The sequence below is a fragment of the Corapipo altera genome, unplaced genomic scaffold, assembly GCF_003945725.1.
Source record: "Corapipo altera isolate COAL_440 unplaced genomic scaffold, ASM394572v1 1, whole genome shotgun sequence".
Lineage (NCBI taxonomy): Eukaryota > Metazoa > Chordata > Aves > Passeriformes > Pipridae > Corapipo > Corapipo altera.
The window spans coordinates 12,727,860-12,751,770 of NW_020884873.1; the positions used below are offsets into that span (position 1 = coordinate 12,727,860).

Sequence of the window (23,911 nt, forward strand, 5' to 3'; positions counted from 1 at the left end):
TTGCTATCCAAATACACAGCCTGCCACCATCTTGCAGCTGCCAACTGTGTCACTGATCCTTCCACTCCTGTGTATTCTGATGCCCAGGGCAAGCCTCCTGGCACAGCACAATAAAAGCTTGGCACAGCAGTGTGTATGGGCACGCTAATGGAGATTGTATTTTTTGGAAGGCGAAAAAAATTCCTTCTTTTCTCTGCAGATAAACATGCAGTCTCCCCAGCACAGTTTACTTGGCCAGGAGGTCCAACAGTAATGTTGATGAATCTGCAAACTACACCCTGCAAAAGGAATTTGTTTGATACACAGGATCTACTCCTTCATGAGCTCCTTGGGGCAGAAAGTAGCAATTTGCTTCTTTACTCGTGTCTACTCATTCATTTACATGTTCTAGAACTGAAAAAGCAAGGAAAGCTCTTCATATAGCTCCATAAAAGAGGTTTTCTTTATAGGGTAGCTATAAAGCTTCTAGTCATCTGAAGTCTGCAAGACAGTGTTCTCCCTCTGCTTGCTGTCAGGCACCAGAAGCATCATGCTGCGTATGGAGAATCTATAATGATTGGGCTTTTATTAGCTGCCTCCAGTATCACTCTCACAATATACAGACAGCATGACCATCTTTCCACCAAAACCCACCATTAAAATACCATTCATTCAGCTTATTTTCTGAACCAATAATAATATAGCCAAAATGAGAATCAGGCATCCTCTAGACACAGTGAAATAAATACAAAAGAGAGAAGTGTCTCAGATAAATGTTGGATTCAGCTTAGAGAATTTCTGCACAGGACAATTCTTCCACTGCAGATCTTAACACTTTTTCTAGAGTGGGTCTTTAGCCAGATGAGAAGTATAGTGGAATATGATCCTGGAGAAATATAGCATCAGTTAGAATCTATTTCAAAATTAATGGCAACGCAGTTGTTCGTTTGCAACGATGGAGTACAGATGCAGGCAAGCTTAGCAAGGTAAAATCTCTGCCTACCTAACACAGGTAGGCTCTGTCTTTAAAAGTTAGCCTCATTTCTACAGAAGGGTGTGGACTTTACAAGGGAATTTTCAATCCTTACAACAAAACCCATATAGATAAAATTATGGGTATTAGGGGTATCAAGTATTTAAAATATATTTCCCTCAAATTCATTTCCACTCATAAATAACTATGAAAGAATGGTGGCAGTGAGACAACACAAAATTCTTCTCTGCCACAAGGAATACTGGCCAGCTAGGACCTGAGGGTGGAGTAAATCAGGGGATGAAAAGATGGCCAGTCTGGATCCTCTGACAGTGGGATTATGAATATCCATCATATTCAGAAAATGTACACAACAATTCTTCAGAGAAACCAACTAACAAGATTTGAGGAAATGAAACAAACACAAGCTGTCCTTTACATACCTGTACATGAGTTGTCCTCTTTCCCTTGCATTCATTCTTCCCCATTCACCATTTTCAAATGCCTCCTTTGCTGCTGCCACTGCCTTGTCAACATCAGCCAGTGAAGCAGAAGATACACTGGCTATTATCTGTCCAAAGGTAGCATTGTGTTAGATCAAAAGGAAACGTTGGGATTAAGATCATAACTCCTTCCTCCTAAACTTCTTGACTGGGTATAAGCAAATACTTAATACCCTCAACCATGCAGCTGTCATGGGTAAGTCAGGCTGCAAAAAGTTCAGACACAAGCAAGGTGGCAGAATTTGGAGGACACTGCAGGGACTCAGATTCCTAGATTCTTCTTCTTCGTCAAAGCAAGATGCATTGTCCCACTGGATTTCACCCTCTCTTTCCGTATGGAAAACTAATGTGACACTACAAAAGCTGAAAATCTTTATATGTGGTGTTACGATCTAATATCTAAACATCCTAAAACAACTCCCACATTTTCCATTTCTAAGGAATGGAGCTTCTGTTACCATAAACACACAGTATTTTATGATGACTGTGTTCCATAAATACACACACTGTAAATTCTAATACAGAATTGTTGTGACTTCTATTCCATTCTATAATGAGTTTCAGGAAAAGTATCAGAGTCTGAATTCTGATGACAGAGAAATTTGTGTCATTGATTTTAGCAGAATTTATTTACTCTAGAGTTAAATGACAATTACATAGACATTAGAATCTCTTCTCTTATTTATATTTCATAGTTATGAGTTGCTCATCCAAGATTCAGTAGTTCAGGACTGAAGTGCAACTGTATGTATTTTCCTATTGAAAAGTTATTTTTCTTACTGGGAATTTAATGGGACATTTTAATGTCAAACTGACATCAGATTTCTAAAAAAGGTAAAAAAAAATGAAGTTGATTACTGACAGGATATATATAGTCAATATCCTAAAAGAAACACTTCCTTAGCAACTAAACTTCAGCAAAGTTTAAACAAGAATGAAAGTAAGGTAAAACATATAGCTAGGTATGGAAATTGATGTAATAATTGAAGTGGAAGTAGGTAATTTTTGCTTTGCAGCTTGTCTGAAATGGAAAAAGTGTAGAATACACAAGCTGTGAAATAAATTGAAACTTACAATTATTTCTATATGTACGGTGTAGTTTTAAAATGAGCAATATTCAGGTAATGGTTTAGATTTTTTAATAGGCAAAAAAGTTGAAATAAACTGGTAATGTTCATATTTAGAAATTACTTACTGATCCATCTGCTGGATTTATAGTGTCATATGTTTTTCCATCATCAGCATTTATAAACTGCCCATTTATGAAACACTGGTATGGCATATTCACAGTCATGTTGTTAATATTTTTTGAAACCTGAGTGAAATAAACAACAAACAAGCTTTTGATATCTGCAGCCAATATCCAGATGCACTTGAGCATTTATATGTGGCTGTTAGAAGTAAAATGTAATGGAAACCATATTCTCCCTCAATGCTAATGACCATACTCTGAGCCAGTTAAGCAGATTTCTGTATTTTTTTACCACTGGATCTCTATGTTCAAACCAATACTAAACCCTGGTTAAGACTGGTCTTAGTGTAGTTGAATCAAATGCATAATTCTCAGATTCAAGAAAACCTGACTTGCTTAATGACTTAAAAAAACATGGAATCCTCCTTCCACGTAAATTTTTCAAACAGATTCTTAGGAGAAAAATCTGGCACTGTACCCCTGAAAAGCAGAGGGTCAAGAATCATTCTGACTGAAACATACTGGCAGGACAGTGCAGGGGAGGTAGGAATATGTGCCCAGGTGTGAGCTACTCTACTGAGTGTTCTTGAACTCCTGGATTCTGGAATGCTGTAGGTGACATTACATATACACTTCCATTCCAAAATGCAAATATATAAAAGTTTATATAACCAAATATTTGTTTGCTTCCCTACAGCATCAAACAGTCTAATAAAATTCATTGTCTACCTTTCCCTAAGGCCCAAGAAAGACTAAGGAATAAATGGAAAATAAAAGGTCTTACATAATCAATTACTAACTCTTCCTCTTTGTCTTCTCCTCTGAATTTTCTGACAGTCATTTGAATAAAATCTGCAAATTTAGTGGCCATATACACATCTTCATTCTGTAGTTGAAGTCCACTATATTTCTGTTTGATCTCTTCTAGCATTCTAAAGATTTTGAAGAAAGAATAAATTTACAAATTACAAATCAAGCAGTTTTTCAGATAATCAAATCATTAGAAGGTTGAAAGGGATCAAAACTGGGCACCAGTTTTTATACATGTGAATATGTGTGTATGTTTCTCTGACAATAAAGGCAAAGAAGTTGTTGCAATTTATTGAAACCTGTTAGTTTAACTGGGGGTGCTACAGAAAAGAAAACATCAGTTCTGGAATGCTCTTAGGTAAACTTTTGGAAAGAAATGACAGATAGAAGATATTGATATACTATTGGAAAACAGTATTTGGGACTACTCTACCAATAGATGGAGGACATTGAGATTGGTAAGTAATAAGCATGGTAACCAGTTTGTTTAAAAAAACCTGAAATGCTGGTTTTATATTATGGCCTGGAATATCTGAGCTGCAAACAGAAGGGAAATGAGGTGACCCAAACCATGAAGAATTCAATGCACTTGTAAGCAGGGGCTCAATTCTCTCTCTATGAAAGGCTCCTCTTTCCCTCTGGGGAGATCTTTCTTTGGATCTCCTATCAGTCCCCTGGTCCTGAGATACCTGTCTCTGCATGCAGATAGGTTTGAGCATCACCATGCCCCACCATGTGGCTGATGTGAAGTCAACAGGAATTTTCCTTCAGTAGAAAGAGTAGGATTACATCAATAGCTCCTAATTTTGGGAGAGGAACTGTACCATGTTTTCAAAGGTAGGAAAGGGAACAGTTAAGAGTATTGGATAACATAGTGGGATTATTTTTTTAAACACTACTTGATCAACCCCAATTTAAAAGCACAGTGATAACTTCATTTTCATCAACTTTGGCTTCAACATTTTGTTATTTTGAATATTTTTTACCTGACAACATGCATAGAGGATGCTCCAGATTTGAAGAAGTCTGTAGAATTCTCAATTGCAGCAACATTGGTTAAAATTCCCTTCCAAATAGCCTAATAATACATAAAAATAACAGAGGCAATAATCAATAATCCTTTAATTGCAAGAAGTATTTACCAAACTGTATTTTCCATGGTATCTGTGCCTACAACATGTATTATTTCAAAGGTTTCTAAAACACAAAATTATTTTACAAGGGTCTAGAACAGTCTAGAGACCTGGTGTTAGGCAGTAAATTTTTCAGCATAATTAGCTGATCAAAATTTATTATTTTGTCCATGATAATTTTACCTTATCAGGCAAGAAACCTGAATGGTACAATGCTACAATTTTCAGGCCCATTTTTAAAAGACTTTTATTCTCCAAATAACAACTTCCCATTGCATTATGGAATACGTTGTCCATAGAGGCAAGGACAACCTGGAGCTCTTTGTGACTGGATTGATGGCATTTCAGGCCCCTGGGCAGAGCTTATAAGTGGTTTAAGCTGCATGTGTGAGACAGCAAAATGAATAGTTAAATAACTGTCAATGTAGTTTTTCAATTTATTATAATTGGGTTTCAGGTAGTGTCATGAACTAAAGAGTTTATATTTCTTTTTGCTATTTTTTCAGTCAGTCAATAGCTCCAAGCAGCATTTAGGTTGCTGGCAAGCAGCTTCAGGGTAATCTTCAAGCAGCAGTTTAAAATACTAGTGCATCAAGCTGCCTGACCTGTGCCAAAAGTTAATAAACTTGCAGCAGAGTTAGCAAAAGGGAGGACATCTAGGACTCATCTGCTCTGGCACAAAACAAATGTGGCTTTCAGCTAAGCCCCTGACATTTACTACAGAGGGATGGATTTCAAGAGAGGGCAGAAAAGTGCCTCCCTGGCTATAGAGCTTTTGGCTCCAGCTGTCCCAACCCTCTGCCAGATAGCCTCTTGAGTGTGGTTGTGGTAAAAGAGACAGTGCACACAGGTACAGTGAGAAAACTTGTGCTTTTTGCTTTCAGATTGCTGTTCTAAGACCCTCTGGAGCTTGTCAAACCGGACCACTCTGAGCACATCCTAGTGATTAACACCACAGTGAAGAAAGGATTCCAGAACTATCCAAGTCTATCAGTGTTGAAAAACTCACTGCTGTGAGGCAAAGGTCCATTTGTTTTTCCTCACTCCCACCTTCATCATTCACAAATATTTACCATAACTGATGCCCCAATCACTGTCTTTGTATCACTTGTATCTGAAAGGAAACCTTGTAAAGTGACATACAAGTACTCTAGTGAAATCCCAATTTCACCTGAATTAATGTCAATAGCTAAACACTAACCCCCATATGAGAACATTTTATCCAAAAACAATTGAATTACCCTAATATCTTCTGCCATCTTTTTCTCCTCCTCTGTAAGTTCCAGGGCAGTTGTTTCATCAGCAGAGAAGTATTTAGATGCAGGGATCATTTTTCCATCTTCAAACTGCAGATTTCTCACTAGTACCTGAGAAATATGAGGATATGATTTTAAATTGCCTGGGTACATCCTTATGGGAAGAGTTTTTAGGCATTAATATGGTTATTGGGATGGTAAAATAAATGGCTTGAAGGAAAGTTGATATGATGCAGGCAATTTAGCACAAGCCACTCCTACTTGATTTTCAGGTTGTCTCCTGGCATTAGTATGTTTTACTCCATATTGGAAATGAATGTGGATTGAGTGTGAAGCAAAACACGAATGTTTTCTCTATAGGTAAGGGATTGATAAAGTCCAAGAGATAAACTCCAAACTCCAGTCTGTCATTAGCAGCTGGATTTGTGTAGCCTGACAAGTCCACACTACTTGCACTTCCTGCGGAAGTTATTCCATCCATGCTTATGTTTGCCAGACTGAGCACTTACCATCTTCCCATCATTTCCAAAAACGACTAGACCATTCTTGGTTACAAGTCCAGGTCTTGAAGCACCTTTTATTGCCAGCTCTTGTCCAGCAGGCACTGAAGCATCAAATAATGATGACCCATAAAATGTAACCACCTAAAAATAAATGTAATGTATGTAATTAAAAAGGCACAGGTTCTAAACATGCTCTAAAATTTTAACAATTATATGACACTGTTTTGAACCTTTAATATAATACAAATAAAAGTACCTACACATGGAAAACATGTTACAACAATATTTCTAGATCTTTTCAACCCAGAACATGTAACATTTCTCAAGCTGCCCAAACCTGCAAAGCTGCTTAGCTGTAACAAAGTGCATGCTAGAACCAGAGCAGGAAGGGAAGCAGCTTTTATCAGTGCATGCCCAGACTGAGACACTAGCAGAAGCCTGACTGTGATTGGTGGAGTCCAGCTCTGCTCCCAGGCTGACAGTGCTGAACACTGCCTCTCTCTTGGGCTCTTCTGTTCTTTCTGGCCTCTTAAAACAGCAACAGTTCCTGGACATTAGAACAGAACCAGGATTTTGGAGCAGCCTACCAGCAGATGACTAATAGTTAAATAACAAAATCTGGACATCACAGGCAGGAAAGATAATGTGATTTTTTTAAAATACTTTTTATGTAAGTACAATGTGGATCAAATATACAGTATCCTTAATACACTGAAAGTATTTGGTTTTGGATAAAATGAGATAGATTTATTTCTGCAAATGACCTAGGCCTTAAAATAAAATCCCCTGTTATTTCAGTAGTTCACAGTGTTTCACTGTATTGTCAATACTGTGATGTTGCCCCCTGTACAGCATAGGTTGCATTATACTGTAATCTATGTCTGCTTCCCAGAATGACTGGCACAGTCTGGTTCTACTCTTCTTACCTTTGTATCATGCCCCATTTTTTTTTTTAAGATATTGTTCTTATCTTTCTTCAAATTAAATGAATCTATGATTAAAAAACTCTTAACTACTGTGTTCTGTACATTTTATTTAGAACATTCTGTTCTAGGTATATACAAAACATATGGTCAACAAATTCAAGCTACTTCAATGTAACTCTCATTTGGATTCAGTTGTTTGCAGATACTTTTAATTTTGTAATATAAAAGGGTCAAAAAGAGGTTGTAGAAAAGAATAATGTTCTGGTTTTCAGAGCATACCTGGCCATCTATTGTTGTCCATGCTCCAGGCACTTTATCGTGTCCTCGAATCCAATTGTGCAAAGCCGCTGCAGGTTGGTCCCAGGAGATCTAGGAAATCAAGACATGCCAGCTATTTCTTCTCTGTTTAGGTATAAATCAAGTTAGTAATGCTTTCCTATACAAGAATTACAAATTTTCCCTCCTGTTTCAACCATTCATGTATTTAAGAACGCAGAAAGGATCTGGTCTAATAAAGGAAGATCAGTGATCTCCAGATGGCTAATCATCAAAGACCTACCAAATGGGATGCTCTTAGTACTTCTGTGCTCTCTGTGGTCTATATCTTTTCATAGATTCTCCTTCTCACACTAATATAATGAAAATATAACTCTTACTACTAAGTATTCATTCTTAAATAATTAATACTATGATTAACAAATTTAATAAGCACACTATGAATATAAATAAGAGTATGTCTGGGGCATCACCTTCTACTCAAAATGATCTATTTATTTCTTGGATCCTAAGTTCTTTCATAAATCTACAAACTTGTATTAAAATACTTTCTATTCATGTATTACCCCTTTATAAATTGTTCCATAAATGGAATCGCTACTACAACCTGCAATTCCTGCAAAACTTTGAGGAAAAAGGAAATAATGTTTTAAGAATGCCATGCACATTTAATATGAAACAACAGTGCAAATGCATTGATTTATCTTTGCAGAATTGTGACCAAATCTGCCAAAATGAACTAAAGTATCAGAATAGCTATTAAATAACAAAACTCAGGTATTCAGCATCCTTTTTAGACTAAACACAAAAAATATGTAGAATCAAGTTGTAAGCCAATGCAAATAGTTTTACACTAAGGAGATTAGGCCAGTTGTCTCCAAGAAAGTTCCTTAAATATTATCTTATACTATTTTACGTTATATTATATTTTATGGATTAATAAAAATATCCTTATGCAAAGTTATTTGTTCATAAGGTAAGTCAGAAATTGAAATGTGATTAAAAGCATCATCTACAATAATTCAGGTCAAAATTGTTGGAATAATTTTTACTTCTTTTTTTAAAAAAAAACTTTTGCACTGGTCTAGAAAAGGAAAAGAAGATATTACAGGCAGCATTCACTATCATTTTGTGCTTGCCTTCCCAACCACAAAGAAGATCAGCTAATGCAGGGGGGTGTTTAGATAAAATAATTCTCATATGGGTATTTAAATATTTTTTTAACTGTTGTTCATTTATATGACCTATGTTGGTTTTTTTCCTTGGTGCTAGCAGGGAAGGTGCCAACATTTGCTTTTCCTAACACCAAATCTATTTCTGGTAGAGACTTTCATATGGCCTGTTGGTAACAACAAGAGGTATCTTGATTCAATGTTTTATTTACAAGTATGATAAGTCATTAAGAATCCACTGTGCTTCTAGACACCTATATGATCCTAAATAGGACACCAAGTTTCTAAATACATGTAACTGCTGAAAGGGAATAGCAGCTTAGCCTAGGGCTCCATTACATGCATTCTTGGAGTCAATACCAGGAAAAAGAGGTGGGGAAACAACTGAGTTAAAATTCATGTTGACTTCATATTGCTACTTTTGCAATCTGAGTTTATAACTTTTCTAATGCTGTGCACAAAACCCAATGTTATTTAACAGTACCTCTGCATTTTCCTTTTTCTGGATCCCTTCATATGTGGCCCCTTCTTTAGGCTGAGGTATACGAGGGGCTTTACCATCAGCAATTAGATGTACAGCTTCCACCTAAGTGAGAAAGTAATAGATTTAATGTTAGCTTGGTTCACCTTTTTTTTCTCAGTCATACCTGTGAATGACAGCAAAAGACTTTCTGCCACAAGGTGAACTGGTTTGGGGTTTTTTTAAACCTAGGATTTCCAAAATCTAAGGGACCAATGCTGCCCTGATTAACATACATACATGGTTAAACTTCTTTGACAAAAGAAATAGCCTCCAAAATTTGATGGCAGTACCTAGTCACAAAACTTATAGCAGATGCCTAAAATTCTGGAGGACAAAAATGTGACTCAGTATGATTGCCTTCAAATTCTTCTTTTTTCTTTATGCAAAAAGTTATTTATCTGCATTTAAACGGAAAGAGAAAAAAATCTGTAATGAACAATGCTGAGTATTTTTTATTCATTTTCTTTTATTCACTTTAAAAAAATACAAAAAAGGACACGCATACAAAATCCAAAGCCAATCCACCAGGGCTCGGAGCTTAAAACACCAGCTCCTTTCCTCCTCTTTTTTTAAAAAACATCACTCCTAACTTTTTGTTCTCTCTGAGCCTCTAAAAGATTTCATCTTGTAAAAACATTTAAGAAATCTATGGAAAGAGCCACATTCCAAACAAATTCAACTTGTCGCCATCTGTGGAAACAGAATATGTTCTGCCTCCTGTCAGCAACAAATATTCCGAGGTCACATCCTCAGCTGTTGCGCAGCTGCACGGCTCCCATGAAGTCTAGGATTTGGCTGAGCACCACAACCTCTTTCCAAATGCATCCATCTTGTCTATATTTCCTTTACTTTCAAACTCTTTTCCTCTTAAAAAGCTGGTATTTAGTACAGCTAAACCTACCATAGCCTTTATGCCTTCTGGGAAGAGAAACCGGTTGTATAGGTCATCCACAGTATCATTTTGGCCAACATCACATTCTCGCTGCAGAAGTATTGGTCCAGTGTCCAAACCATCATCAGCCCAAAAAATAGTAAATCCTGCTTTCTTATCTCCTTGAATTAAAGTCCTGGACATAAAAAAAAAAAAAAAGACTTACAGTAAACACAGACAGTACGAAAGTAGTCAGGGATATCCTCATGTGTTACACATTCATTTTCTCAGGAAGACAGAAAAGAAAATCCTTAACTGTCTTTAATATATTTCCATTGCTCACTTTACAGTGGTACCATCATTTTGATACTGTTGATGTGTGGTTTCCACAAAAAGACATATGAAATGCTGCAACTGAACCCAGTCTGTCCTTCACACAGATCACTGTGATAATTATTTCAAAAGTATTATTAGTGGTAAGACACACAGAGCAAAAGGTGTACAATAGTTATGACAGATTTTGAAAGATGGAAGCACCTAACAGCATATTATCTTAATAATTCATGGCATTAGCCAAGCCTCACAGCTCATCTGCAGGTCAGCAAGGCAAGTACAGTTGTCACCCAGCTGAAAAAGAGCTAAGCTCAGAGTATAAAATTATGAATATGCAACTGTTTAAAAAAAGTTATTAAGGGAATTAAGAATATCCAGCCAAATTCTCAGCTGCTGGGCATGAACATAGCAACACTTAAAACAGACCTATGCTGATTTACCTCAGCTCAGGATCTTCCTCTGCATCTGAAGGGAACTTCAGCCACTTAAAATATTCCAGTTCTCCTTTGGCATGTGCCTCAGAATAATGAAAAATCAGACCAAAGGGTGTTTAAGGGAGCAGCCAGAATATTTCCTGCATGATTTTAACCATTTGTCTGCATGTAAATAAATACCAATGCTGTTTTAAGTAATGCATATCTCATGTAAATATTCCCTTGGCAGTCCATATTGTAACAGGATCGTCCAACATCTGGCTTATACACAGGAAAATTCGTTATTAATTGTAAGCACTGAAAACTACATTATCGAAAGGAATAAAACACACGTGCAGAACAAGGGACAAACTCCAAAGACAACTGTGGAGATAAAGGGCCTGATCAGCACCAGGGCTGTAGACATAACACATGAAGGAAGTAGTGGTGAGAGCAAGGGTTGAGAGGGTGAAACACAAGAGTAGTCAGCCAAGGCCAAATCCTACTTTAGCTTAAAGGCCTCAGGACGATGGCCTTTACCTGGGAAAGGCAGGAGCAGATGCTTATAGAAGGAATACACAAAATAGAGTAAGACATGGTGGTACAACACTGCAGTACATTCCTCTTTCTGGAAACCTTCACTTTGGGAACTTCCTGAAAGAGAGTTTGTATCTACATCTTCCTGTGTAACAGATCTTTGAGAACTTTTCCTCCATGAAAGCACCCTTCTGGAGCTCTCCAGGTGTGAAGTAACACAATTTAATAACAGACTGCATGGAGTAAAAGTACCTCCTTTATTCCTGGTCAAATCCTATAAGCTGATCTCTTTGCTGGCTGCCCCCTAACTTTTGATTAAGAATGAGTGATCATTCCTTGTTCACTTTTCCATGTCTTTCATAGCATAATGCATAGATAGCATATTTCCTTCCCAATGACCTCTTTTCCAGTCTGAAGACTCCGTGCTTTGTCTCCTGTCATGTGAGAGCTGTTCTATACCTTGACCATCTTTTTTAGCCTTTTTTGAAACATTATCTAGTTCATGTTCCAACTGAGATGCAGACAGTATTTAAGATCCTTCAATGGTCTCTTGAGTCACAACGATTAACTTTAATACTGCTTACATATAGGCAGGGGGTTTTGACCCTTGTGTACATTTCTTTATGATTTTTAACTTTGAATTTGACTTCTCATTTTCTTTACTCACTTTCACATTATCACATTTATCCATTTGCATAGATAGTGTATTCTTTATTGCAGCTTGAAACCAGAGTGACTGCTCTAAAGTTTCCTGGTTTTCTCTTCCAGCTCTTTTAAAACTACTATTGCTCTTGCTGTTTTTTCAGTCACCTGTACCAATATGATCTTAAGAAACAGAAATGCTGCAGGTTGTCTAAAATCTGCAGCTTCAAATTTGCTTGAAAGTCCCCTGGTCCTGAATGAGTAAGAGATGAATAAGAGATGAACGAACAAGAGATTCTTATTCGTTCATCAGTTAACCTAAAATCTCTTCTACTCACAGTTTAGCTCAAGATAATTGTTTTCACTTATTCTACACAAAGAAGGGCTGTAGGATAGAAACATTAACCTCCTTCATCCTGAATACCAATACAGATCTCCTACTATGGTATTCTCTTTCATAAGCACCTCTGTTAAATCAAACACCTCTATAACCCTACATACCTCTCACCTTTGAATGTATTTGGGAGAATTGTTATTATTCAATTTTATGCCTTAAAAAGTTGATTTTTTTTTTCTGGACTGTCTGACTCTCATTTTTCACCTGTTTGCCAGAATTTATGTCCTTTTGTTATTCTACTCATTTGGACACAACTGACACTTTTTGAAGGATTTCCTTACATCTGTAATAGTCTCCTTTACACTTCTGTTTAAGTACTTCAGCTTACTGTTTTTTCCAGTAAGGATAAAAATTAACAAAACAAAATAAAATATGCTTTTTTTTGAAACTACAACACCCTGTCTTCAGATAATCATCATGTTGCCTCTAAGATACTTTTAAAATTGTTTCTTTATATTTAGACAATTTCTTATTGAATTTAAACACTGTGGTAATGGCATTTCTGTTGTCACAAGAATGCTAGATATAAGTCTACCGTGGTCATTACTGCAGTGTACTTCTTTCAGGGTAATAATTTGAACCTAGCCTTGTGCATTGCTCAGAAGAACAGCAAGAAAAGGTTTTATTCTTGTGGATTCTCTCCTATTCTCCCATACTGTGAAATCTTAGGCTCTGCATCAAACCCTATTGTAATAGTTATGTAGTGTTTGGGGGGGATGAGCCACAAGGGCAGCATCCTGTTTAGAGAAACTCCAGATTGTCAATTTGCATTTGTGAGTAAAATATATGAATGCACAGATCACATCACTGATCTTTTCAGAATAACAGCTGCACTTGCATGGGAAATAATAACAAATCTTTGGTACGAAGTACAGTTCATGAACCAAATAGTCAGCTGCTTCAGAGAAGTTCCTTCAGAGCAGTTGCAAGTCAACAGAACTGTGTCAGCATTTACGTGAGTAATGGGTGCAGACCAACATCCTAAAATGACAAACACGTAGTTTTGAGCACAAAACTCACCAGTTGATTGCAGAAGCTCCTCGGTGGCGTGGTAGGATGGATGGATGGTAAATAATAGACCCATGTTTTGGGCAGTCAATAACATCCATGGGGATGAACTGTGTGCAGAATGGAAGGACATTTAGCTCTGCTCCAACTGATTTGTAGGCTGCAACTACTTCCTGGATAGGCTTGCCTTTAGCTCTCCATCTGGAGAACTTAAAAACAGGAGTGCCATCCTTCTCCGCTGCCAGTGCTGAGGGGCAAGAACAAATTTTTTTTTTAATTCATATTTTGTGCTAAAAATTCACACTGAAATCAGAGATACATAGCACGACAACTCAAGCAGATCATCAAGTGTGTGATTACAGACTGGCCTTTGTACTGTTCTGTATGCTGGTTAAAAACCTTTGTGTTTGGATAGATTTTATTCATCCTGTCTTTGATTCTCATCTCTATACCTTATGTCATTTTCAACTTCAAGTTCACTCTTATGACTCGGATAATAAATAGCAATGTAAGCAGAAAAGAATAATGAATGCTGTTGTTGACTACTTAAGGGTGGTACTTCATTTCTTGTCCAGTCATTACATTTGCCTGCAACTGGTTTGGTTTAGCAGAACTTAATTTTCCACCTTCAGCAATTTTTATGTGAATATGACTATGTAAAACTCAGATTCACACATGTCAGCAGCATTTTGCCATGTGGTGCAAATAAATACAGATGCTAGTGGACTTCAATAACTTCTTCAAAATTCTGTTTATTGATGGTTTCTGGATATGCTTTCATTTATCTGTGAGACACATAAACTACACTCAAACTAGACTCAAAGGTGAGGAAAAACAACTGCACTAATTGCAGAGAGAATCTTCAGATATTTGATAAATTCCATTGCACAGCCACTTAACAGTTTACCACTGAATAGGATAGTAAAGTCAAATTTTACATCTGTTGAGTTTTATATTAATAGGAAGAAAAGGGAAAAAGGGAAGAGTCATGGAAAATTCACCTAATCTAATCAAATTTCTAAAAACATATTAATGCTTTACTTTATCTTTTTCACTTCTGAAACTGGATCTTGAGATTGACCTTAAACATCTTTAGTGTGTTTACTTAGGTCTTAAGTAAACAGTTACTTAAATACCATTCCATAGAAGTTAGTGTGTACTGCAGTGGTTTTTAGAAACAAGAACTGTAGTTGTCTGAGGATACAGAAACTTCAGAAAATTCAACTTAAGCTCTCTGCATCATCTGGACATAAAAAGTGACGACGTATCTAGTAATTTCCTTTTTTTTTCAATCCTGAGAGCAATAAACTAATCCAATGGTTTAGTTAAAATAAATGTACAATTTAAATATTGGAAGATTGACTTAGTTGCATTTGTTAGTGTAATAACTGCACAAGAATAATTTATATATTGTAACCAAGTTATGGTACATTATAACTAATATAATATATATAGTATTTATATATAGTGTAATCCAACAGAGCTGGATAGTCAAACTTTCTTTTTCTAAACTAACAGTTGCCTCCTCTAATTCTTACAGAGTGTGATTAAATCTTTTAATGAAGTAGAGTTGAGAATTATATGCCAGTCTGCGAGTGCCATAGCCCAGGCAAGCAAAATTTGTGTTTGATTCTTCCCTCGTAAGGGTTCTCTAAAAACATGTCATGACCAGACCAAAACCAGAAAAAAAAAAAAAAAAAAACCAAACAAAAACAAACCACAAAAGAGACTTGAGAGAACTCATGGAATGTAGTTTTAACTTTGGATTATCCATAAATACACATTCCATTCTGGCACTTCTATTTGCTGATCATTTCAACTATCTTTGTGCCACTGAAAAAAAGAAGGCAAAGAAAAGTTACAATTCAGATGTTCCAAATAAGCTTCTTTGTCATGCTGAGTTCTCTTCTATGACTATAATGAGTACGATTCTGAAACAACTCTTTCTTTAGGAAGTCTAGAAAATCCTTATGCACCTTGACAACGGAAAAAGGGAGAGCAAAGCCTCCTGTAACCTTTTTAATGTGTTTTCCATGATCCAGCTTGAAGAAAAATAGGCTCTGCAGGTACACTGCCACATGCAAACTTGTCAGAAAGGGCAGAAAGCCAGGGACAAAGAGTCTTGGCTCCATGCCTTGAGTGTCCTAGGTAGCACAATGAAGCAAGTGACAAGACATTTGTGCTTGAGTACAGGCTCAGCAGCTCTTTGCTTTAAGATACAGATCTCATTCAGAACAATCACCTCTAGGATGTACATTCAAATAAGGTATCCAGATTAATTTTATTTTTCCAATATCTTAATGTATTGGTTAGAATACATTAACCCTGCATGGTTAGAAACAACTTTTAAATACTGACAAACTGACAAGTTTAAACCGTTTCTGGGATTTGTGTTTGTTAAAGTATAGTTCTTGTGCTGAATTCAGTACAACAAAGGCAATATATGCAAGTCATTCCCATATAGATGTTGCCGTCTCACGAAAAGGCAAGTTTGTTAAGGATGCCTGCAATTTTAACATTTGGATTAAAGTTACACTTACCCAAAGGATCAGCTTGTCCATTCTTGTCAGGCACTGTGAATACGCCCACAACTTTATGCCCCTCTTTTCTCAGCTTGCTATAAACTTCTTGCCCAAAAATACTTTGACCTATAAGGGCTAGCTTTAGCTTATGTTGATAAGCCTGGTAAAAAGAATTAAAATGAAACATGTTTTAGGATACAAAGAAAATATGTTGTTGCTTATATTTCTCTCTTGCTCTTTCTTTATCAATGTCCATTTTTATTTAAAATGGAATAGTCTTTCTACCCTAATCACCTTTGAAGGAAGAGTATATAATTTTTTTGAGATTAATGACAGGCAACATACAATTCAGAGAGACCATACTTCACAAGAAAGTGTCATCTGATACTGTCACTTTTGTTTATATGGCTTTTCTAGAATTTTCACTAGACAGATCCACTGCTTCTTATAAGAAGCTCCATTATCTTATTCATAGTCAGAACTAATAAGATAAGAAAATACATTTTTTGAAATGGGTACATAAAACACTTTTCCTAGGCATTATGTATGTGCCTGTAACATGCCCTCTAAATCCCTATAATTAAACAGTGATGTATTATTTGTGGTTAACATGTATAGGCTAAAGAAGACAAGTTTACATTGTTCCTGCCAAGTTAAAGGTAATGATATCCATTTGATCCTCCTACAAAGAAATACTGCTAAATGTGAGCTCTCTTGCTGGACTTCCACTGCCTGCTGTGTTTGGATCCCAGTATATTGGACATGTGATTTTAAGCTTCTTCAAGCTGAGTAGGTGCAAGTAACCACCTCCGCTTCTTCTTTTTTTTTTTTTTAATTTATGATATTAGAATCACAACACTATGATGGTGTCAGGATATCAGGTACTGCTATGTGATTGCATCCTGAGAAAACTAGTAACTAACCTTGAGTCCCTTTAGATTTAGGTGGCAGTTCTGCTCCTATGCCACCCTACCTTCAGTCTCTCACTTCTAATACCTCCTTTATCCCAGAACTGGTATTTCTGTATTTCTTTATCCCAAGAACTGGATTAGGGTACTGAAGTAGGGAGGCACTGACTTTACAAAGCGTAGCTTATTCTTAACTGGATCTATTCAAAGATTTAGTTCATTGCACTGCCACAAATCCTAACATAGGTCCAGTGGAGCAGAAATGAGGGGGAGCAGAAATGAGCATACAAGCATGGCAGAAGGGTGGAATTGTCTCTTTGCATTTATAGTCAGCTTTTGGAAAATAAAAACTGGAAACCACCTCTGAAAAACAAATGGACTAGTGGAGCTGGTTAAAAAGGAAAGGTCCACAGAGAATAAACAAAAAACTTACCCTCCTCAAGGCTAAATCTAGTATAAACTATTCCTCGACTCAAACCATACAGATCCTCCTTTTAGGAGTCCTGAATGAAAGGCAGAAAATAAATCCACACTCTCCCCACCTTTATTATTAACTTCATCTTTCCCAACTGAACTTCCATCTTTTCCTTACAAATGATCAGAGGAATCAAAGCCCTGTATGAATGTCTTAACCACTGACATTCGTTTTGTTTGTATGTTGGCACTTGTCCTTTTCCTCCTCCTTCCTCTTTTCCCTTTCTTATGGTGCTGGGATATGAGGACACTTTGACTAAGCAGGTTATTGATTGGCTAACAAATGTTCTGCACTGCCCATCAGATCATATGACAAAGAGAACTGTCCTGAAAAACAGGTTACTCAAAACCACAATCCATTCATTGAGATTCATTTCACAGCTGACGTATTATGGATGTATCTTACTATTTTCAAGTTACCTTTCAGTTGTGCAGCTGGCCTTAGAAAAGGGAATTATGAATTGGTAGGTTCCATTACAGGAATATTGGAGCGTGCTCTTTGTTTTTTATATAAAGCAATAGGAAATATCTATTTGTTTCAGAGACAATATTTTCCCTCAGAATGAAACTACACAGTAAAACTGTCCCTGTATTGCAGCATTACTCAGCACTAGTGCCACTGCAGTAGAAACAAGCAGTAAGATGCAAAGATGGACACAACTCAGGCTCTTGCAAAATCAGATTGTTATAATTGGCTGGTAAAAAACATCTGTGAGACTGGTAGCAACACTGCACTGCTGGCAATTATACCTAAAATAGTCCACTATTTTGTTCTTAATAAAGACGAGACCTTGTTCTGAATTACCATGAGCACAACTTCTCCCTGCAATCCTTATCCAGCAAGGCCCAACAGAACCAGGGAATGCTTATTATCAATGCTTTGTGACAGATATCTTCACTTTTACTGCAGAAATGTTGCTGCGTTATTAAACAAACTATCAGACTTTCCCAAGTATTTTAATTAGCAGGCAAGTTGGAGAAAGATTAGCCTGCTGTATCACTGAACATGTCTGGCATGGTGTGAAATCCTCTGATTTCTGTACTGTGCTAATTTACAGTGGTAGACCAACCAGTATGTTGAAGAAACATTAAAGATAGTCCAGATGAGAGTTACTTATTCTACTTTTGTCCTTTTCTCAACATCTCTCAGTAGGAACACAAGTCTGAAAGGGATCTTCTTAGCTAACAAATCCAGTCCTCTGCCATCAAATCAATCATGTCACAGGGTTGTTTTTATAAATTTACCTGACCTCCTTTTCAAAGTATTTTCAAAGTCCTCACTGCTGTACTCTGCTTTTCTGATATTTGGCCAAACTTCTTCTAATTTTAAGTCCAAATTTATCATTAATTTAGGAGTTACTTGTCTTCCATTTACTCACACAGTCTTAATAACATATGCATCCTCTACTCCTAAACTTTCAGTTCACATTTCCCTGTGAATAAATCTGATTCTCATATTACATGGAATGTCATACCAATTCCAGTTCCAAATCATGAATTGCTGTAAATCAACATAATTTCAGCAAAGTTACACATGCTTAATTTGTCTTAGTTGTGGAACTGAGTCAACAAATTGTGAGAAGAAAACAGAGAACGCAATCCCCAAATGAATTAAAAAACAAACAAACATCAAAAAACTCAAAACAAAAGCAAAACCAACAAAAAAAACCAAGCCAAAACTGGCAAGTTTGAGAAGATTACAGAGTGGTTAAGTCCCATTTCTTCACTTTAGTGCACAAAAACATTAGCCTGGCAGTGAATCTGCTCTGCCATCTCACATTTGCAGAAAATAACTCAAATGGGGGCTGGTTTCAATTGCAAGATGGATCTGGTAACTGTGCTATGAGCAGTGATTCTTGAGTTACCTCTGAATGAATGAGTATTGCGTGACATCTGGCTTAGACTGGTAGTGCATTAACACATAGTCTGCCATCAGTAGAAAGCAGGAGACAACTCACAAACCAGTCATGCACAGGATTTCTACTGAGTAAAAAACAAAGAAAAGAAATCTGTGTGGAAGGGCTTGCATGATCAGACAATAAGTTCAGATTTGCATTTTTTGTTTTATTTGAAAAATTAATTGAGCAAGTGCATGAGATCTTATAGCCGCTCTGTATCCTCTCTCGGAAACTCTCCTCAAGTATTTTTACCTAAAATGAGTTAGATCTGCAAAAGTGGGAAATTATTTTAGAAGAATTTATTGTGGACATAACACTCAATTAAAACAGAAAGTTTTATAAGTTTTATAAGATTATACAGAAAAGGAAAGAGTTTGGTGTTTTCTTTCTTTCAAAAATGGCTCATTTTGGCCAGCATTCATCAAGAAGCTGTAGAAAAGAAGTTTGTTAAAGAACACCAAAAAATCTTGATTTTGAATAATGTACTAGATGGATGCTCCGTCATTATCACTAACATACACAAAGATTAAACTTCTTATTGCTTCTGACAGTGATGTTAAGAGATGATATTATATTTCTTTTGCAGTAGCCTGGCCGACTACAAATGTGTAGCATGCAGGAACAGATGCATGTGAAGGTTAATGGTCACTGCAGTATCAGAGTGGATCTTTTGCTGCACTTTTGTAAGATTACCTGATTCCTAGTTATACAAAACAATGCAATACAGGTGGCTTAGGAAGATCTGGCCTTTCTTTTATGACTAATCATAGAATAATGTAGTTATTATGACAGTTGGTATTCACTCTTAATGTAATTCTGTTCTTTTCATTGTTTGAAATTTCAATTTCTTCTTTAACCTTCTATTTTCTTTATACCATAACGCAGATTAACAGTAATTATGTTTCCCTGACTCATGTAATCCTGACTTGAATGAAGAAAATAAGATAGAGGTAGAAGCATAAAACCTGAGAACTGTTTGTACAAGCAGTCTTATCTTTAACGCTCAATGTGTTTGAAAGTTGTCCACATCTATTTCACCCCCTCGATATGAAAGCACAGACTTAAGTTTAACTCCCATGTTTAAAAATTCTGTCCATACGATCTGTTCCATACTGGAATTTATTTTACAATGGCTCATTAAAAGATATGCAATATTTTAATGCTTGATTCCATTCTGGTTCCTTTTTTCCTCCAAAACACTTAATCAATAATAAAACTAACAAATAGAATTAAGCACTGCATAGATAAGCAGCCTGACAAATGTTGATAACTATCTTGTCAAGTTCTAGTTCCTAAAAAGGGAAGACAAGTCCAACAGCTACATTTTCTTCTCTAAGAAGAGTCTAAAGTTACAAAACTTCTCCATAGGAGAATATTTATTTCACAGATAAAAATAATTTTTTGTTACTGCCTCTTTTTTATGTGTGTCTAACATTAATTTGGTTACCAGTTTCTAATCAAATTCCTCGAAAACTAAGATTTAGTAACTGCTACCCTGGTTACAAAGATTACAATGTTTTACTTAGTTTGTGTAAGAATTTAGTGAAGGTAATAAATATTTTAATGTTACCTCTTTTTAAAAGTAAAATAGAATTATACTTCCTTTGAAAACCAGTACTGCAGCTTTATTTCTACTGAGATCCCCCTACATGTGCTAAAATTCCAGTGCCTCCAAATAGAAACCTATAGTAGAGCCCCGCCTCCATCTACATACACATCCACGGGCAATATGTTCCCATCATTCACTCATTCATTCTCATTTTTTTGGCACTGCTGATTTCATTTACAAAAAGCCTGCATTAAAATCTCCTTATTCTAACACCTTCCATGGAGACACCTTAGGAGGATTGCTGTCCTCACGCTAAACTGAGCAGTGAAACATGAAACAACAGCCTCTAGGAAGGAAAAAAAAATCTTCTCCCAGCCTCATTCAAATCGCAAAACCTACACATCTGGACAATTTGGACTGGGCAAGGTTTTCAGGGAGCGGTTACTTGCAGGAGTTCTGCAGTCTGTATATTTAACAGGACATAAAGAATGACTTGAAACAAAAGTGCAGAGCTGTAAAAAACTAAACCGTGGGGTGCAGAGGAATTTAGGCCACCAACTTCAACCCTGAGCGACCCACCATCCCAGAGCAAGGAACCGGTGGTGAGAAGGTCACAAACGAGACACTCTTCCTAGGCCAAAGCGGGGGGCTTCCCTCTGGCACCAAGAACGTGCATGGTCCTTCCTAACTGTGAAGGCAGCCTTCAGCTTCTCATAGAGCAAATCTCAGCATGAGGGAGGTAGCGAATAGCTACACTCACATCGTTCTTGACACACGATTACTGGGCACTATCACAGCACCGCAGGTGCCTGTTCCCTGCAGCTTCCAGGTTTTGCTGGAGGTCTCAGGTGAGGCCAATCCGCTGACTAGGGGGTGGCACCCAGCCCTGCCACGAGGGATTTAAACCCCTGCTGGGAGCTCTGTGAACAGGGGCAGGCAAATGGGGAGAAAGACACCTGGCTTCTGGAGCTTGTAGAAAGAGATAAGAATCTGAATAGTCCTCCTGTAATCCAGAAAGAAACAGTTAGTGACCTGCTGAGCCGCTTGGATCCCCACAGGTCTATGGGACCAGATGGGATCCATCCTAGGGTGATGAGGGAGCTGGCAGAAGAGCTCGCCAAGCCGCTCTCCATCATCTACCAACAGTCCTGGCTCACTGGGGAGGTCCCAGATGATTGGAAGTTGGCAAATGTCACACCAATCCACAAAAAGGGCCGGAAGGAGGACCTGGAAAACTACAGGCCCATCAGCCTGACCTCAGTGCCTGGCAAGGTTATAGAGCAGATCATCCTAAATGCAATCACACAGCACCTACAGGATGGACAAGTGATCAGACCCAGCCAGCACAGGTTTAGGAGGGGCAGGTCCTGTCTGACCAACATGATCTCCTTTTATGATCAGGTGACCCGCCTGGTGGATGAGGGGAAGGCTGTGGATGTGTCTACCTGGACTTCAGCAAAGCCTTTGACACCTTCTCCCACAGCACAACTCCTGAAAAAGCTTGGACAGGGGCAGCCCACAGCTTGGACAGGGGCACTCTGTGCTGGGTTAGGAACTGGCTGGAGGGCCGGGCCCAGAGAGTGCTGGTGAACGGAGCTGTGTCCAGTTGGTGGCCAGTCACCAGTGGTGTCCCCCAGGGATCGGTTTTGGGCCCAGTTCTATTTAATATCTTTATTGATGATTTAGATGAGGGGATTGAGCCCATCATTAGCAAATTCGCAGACGACACCAAGTTGGGAGGGAGCGTCGATCAGGTGGAAGGTAGAAGGGCGCTGCAGAGGGACCTGGATAGGTTGGAGAGTTGGGCTGATTCCAATGGGATGAGGTTCAAGGCCAAGTGCCGAGTCCTGCACTTTGGCCACAACAACCCCATGCAGCGATACAGGCTGGGCACAGAGTGGCTGGAGAGCAGCCAGGCAGAAAGGGACCTGGGAGTTTGGATTGATAGGAAGCTGATCATGAGCCAGCAGTGTGCCCAGGTGGCAAGGCGGCCAATGGCATCCTGGCCTGGATCAGGAACAGTATGGTGAACAGGGAAGTAATTCTTCCCCTGTACTCAGCGCTGGTGAGGCCACACCTGGAGAAATGTGTCCAGTTCTGGGCCCCTCAGTTCAGGAAGGACACTGAGGTGCTGGAGCAGGTCCAGAGAAGAGCAACAAGGTTGGGGAAGGGACTGGAGCACAAGTCCTATGAGGAGAGGCTGAGGGAGCTGGGGCTGTTCAGCATGGAGAAGAGGAGGCTCAGGGGAGACCTCATCACTCTCTACAACTCCCTGAAAGGAGGTTGTAGCCAGGTGGGGGTTGGTCTCTTCTCCCAGGCAGCTATCAGTAAGACAAGAGGGCATGGACTTAAGGTGTGCCAGGGGAGGTTTATGCTGGACATTAGGAAAAAGTTCTTTACAGAGGGGGTAATCAGGCATTGGAATGGGCTGCCCAGGGAGGTGGTGGATTCGCTGTCCCTGGAGGTTTTTAGGTAAGACTAGATATGGCACTTAGTGCGATGGTCTAGGAACCACAGCGGTAGTGGATCAAGGGTTGGGACTTGATGATCTCGGAGGTCCCTTCCAACCCAGCCGATTCTATGATTCTATGATCCCTGCAAGATGCAGCGCCCAGATGATGGCTGCGATCCCGCCCGCAGAACAGCCGGGCAAGAGGCAGCTTCTGCACCCACACCAAGCCTTTTCCCGATCCCTCTCGACCTTCTCGTGCCTGTACGCGCTTTACTAAAACCTCGGCACAGACAATACGCATCACATCCTGGAAAATGCCCCCTCCCGCCACTTCCCCCTCCTCTCTCGGCCCCTGGTTGCCCCCGGACCGGCGCGGCACGCTGAGCCCGTTCGCTCCCGGGCTCGGCACGGCACAGCCCGGCGGGACCCCCGTGCCCCGCCGCCCGCCCCGCGCTGCTCACCGCGGCCGTGGTGCAGATGGTCCGCAGCAGCCGGGGGGCTGTCCGCAGCATCCTTCGGAGCGCCGCCGGGCCCCCGGCTCCCTCGGCCGCCCGGCGAGCACAGAGCCGGCTCCGCTCGTCTGATGCAACCCGCGCCGGTGCCGCTGGCGCCCCGCCAGCCCCTGCATCCGCGGCCGCGGCGGCGCAACCCCGCCCGGGCC

At 38.8% G+C, this 23,911-nt stretch overlaps 1 protein-coding gene across 1 annotated transcript in view; it reads right to left on the reverse strand.

Moving 5' to 3' along the window:
- Positions 1 to 23,893, reverse strand: part of ALDH1L2 (aldehyde dehydrogenase 1 family member L2) — a 35,756-nt gene extending 11,863 nt beyond the window's left edge. The window contains exons 1-12 of the mRNA XM_027662331.1: positions 23,712 to 23,893; positions 15,988 to 16,129; positions 13,460 to 13,694; positions 10,148 to 10,313; positions 9,208 to 9,309; positions 7,555 to 7,644; positions 6,356 to 6,490; positions 5,832 to 5,957; positions 4,444 to 4,535; positions 3,432 to 3,579; positions 2,651 to 2,770; positions 1,396 to 1,523 (exon numbers count right to left, since the gene is read on the reverse strand). Coding sequence (XP_027518132.1) covers positions 1,396 to 1,523; positions 2,651 to 2,770; positions 3,432 to 3,579; positions 4,444 to 4,535; positions 5,832 to 5,957; positions 6,356 to 6,490; positions 7,555 to 7,644; positions 9,208 to 9,309; positions 10,148 to 10,313; positions 13,460 to 13,694; positions 15,988 to 16,129; positions 23,712 to 23,762 — 1,535 coding nt within the window. The 5' untranslated portion in view covers positions 23,763 to 23,893. The remainder of the gene's footprint in view (positions 1 to 1,395; positions 1,524 to 2,650; positions 2,771 to 3,431; positions 3,580 to 4,443; positions 4,536 to 5,831; positions 5,958 to 6,355; positions 6,491 to 7,554; positions 7,645 to 9,207; positions 9,310 to 10,147; positions 10,314 to 13,459; positions 13,695 to 15,987; positions 16,130 to 23,711) is intronic.
- Between the last annotated feature and the right edge of the window lie 18 nt (positions 23,894 to 23,911).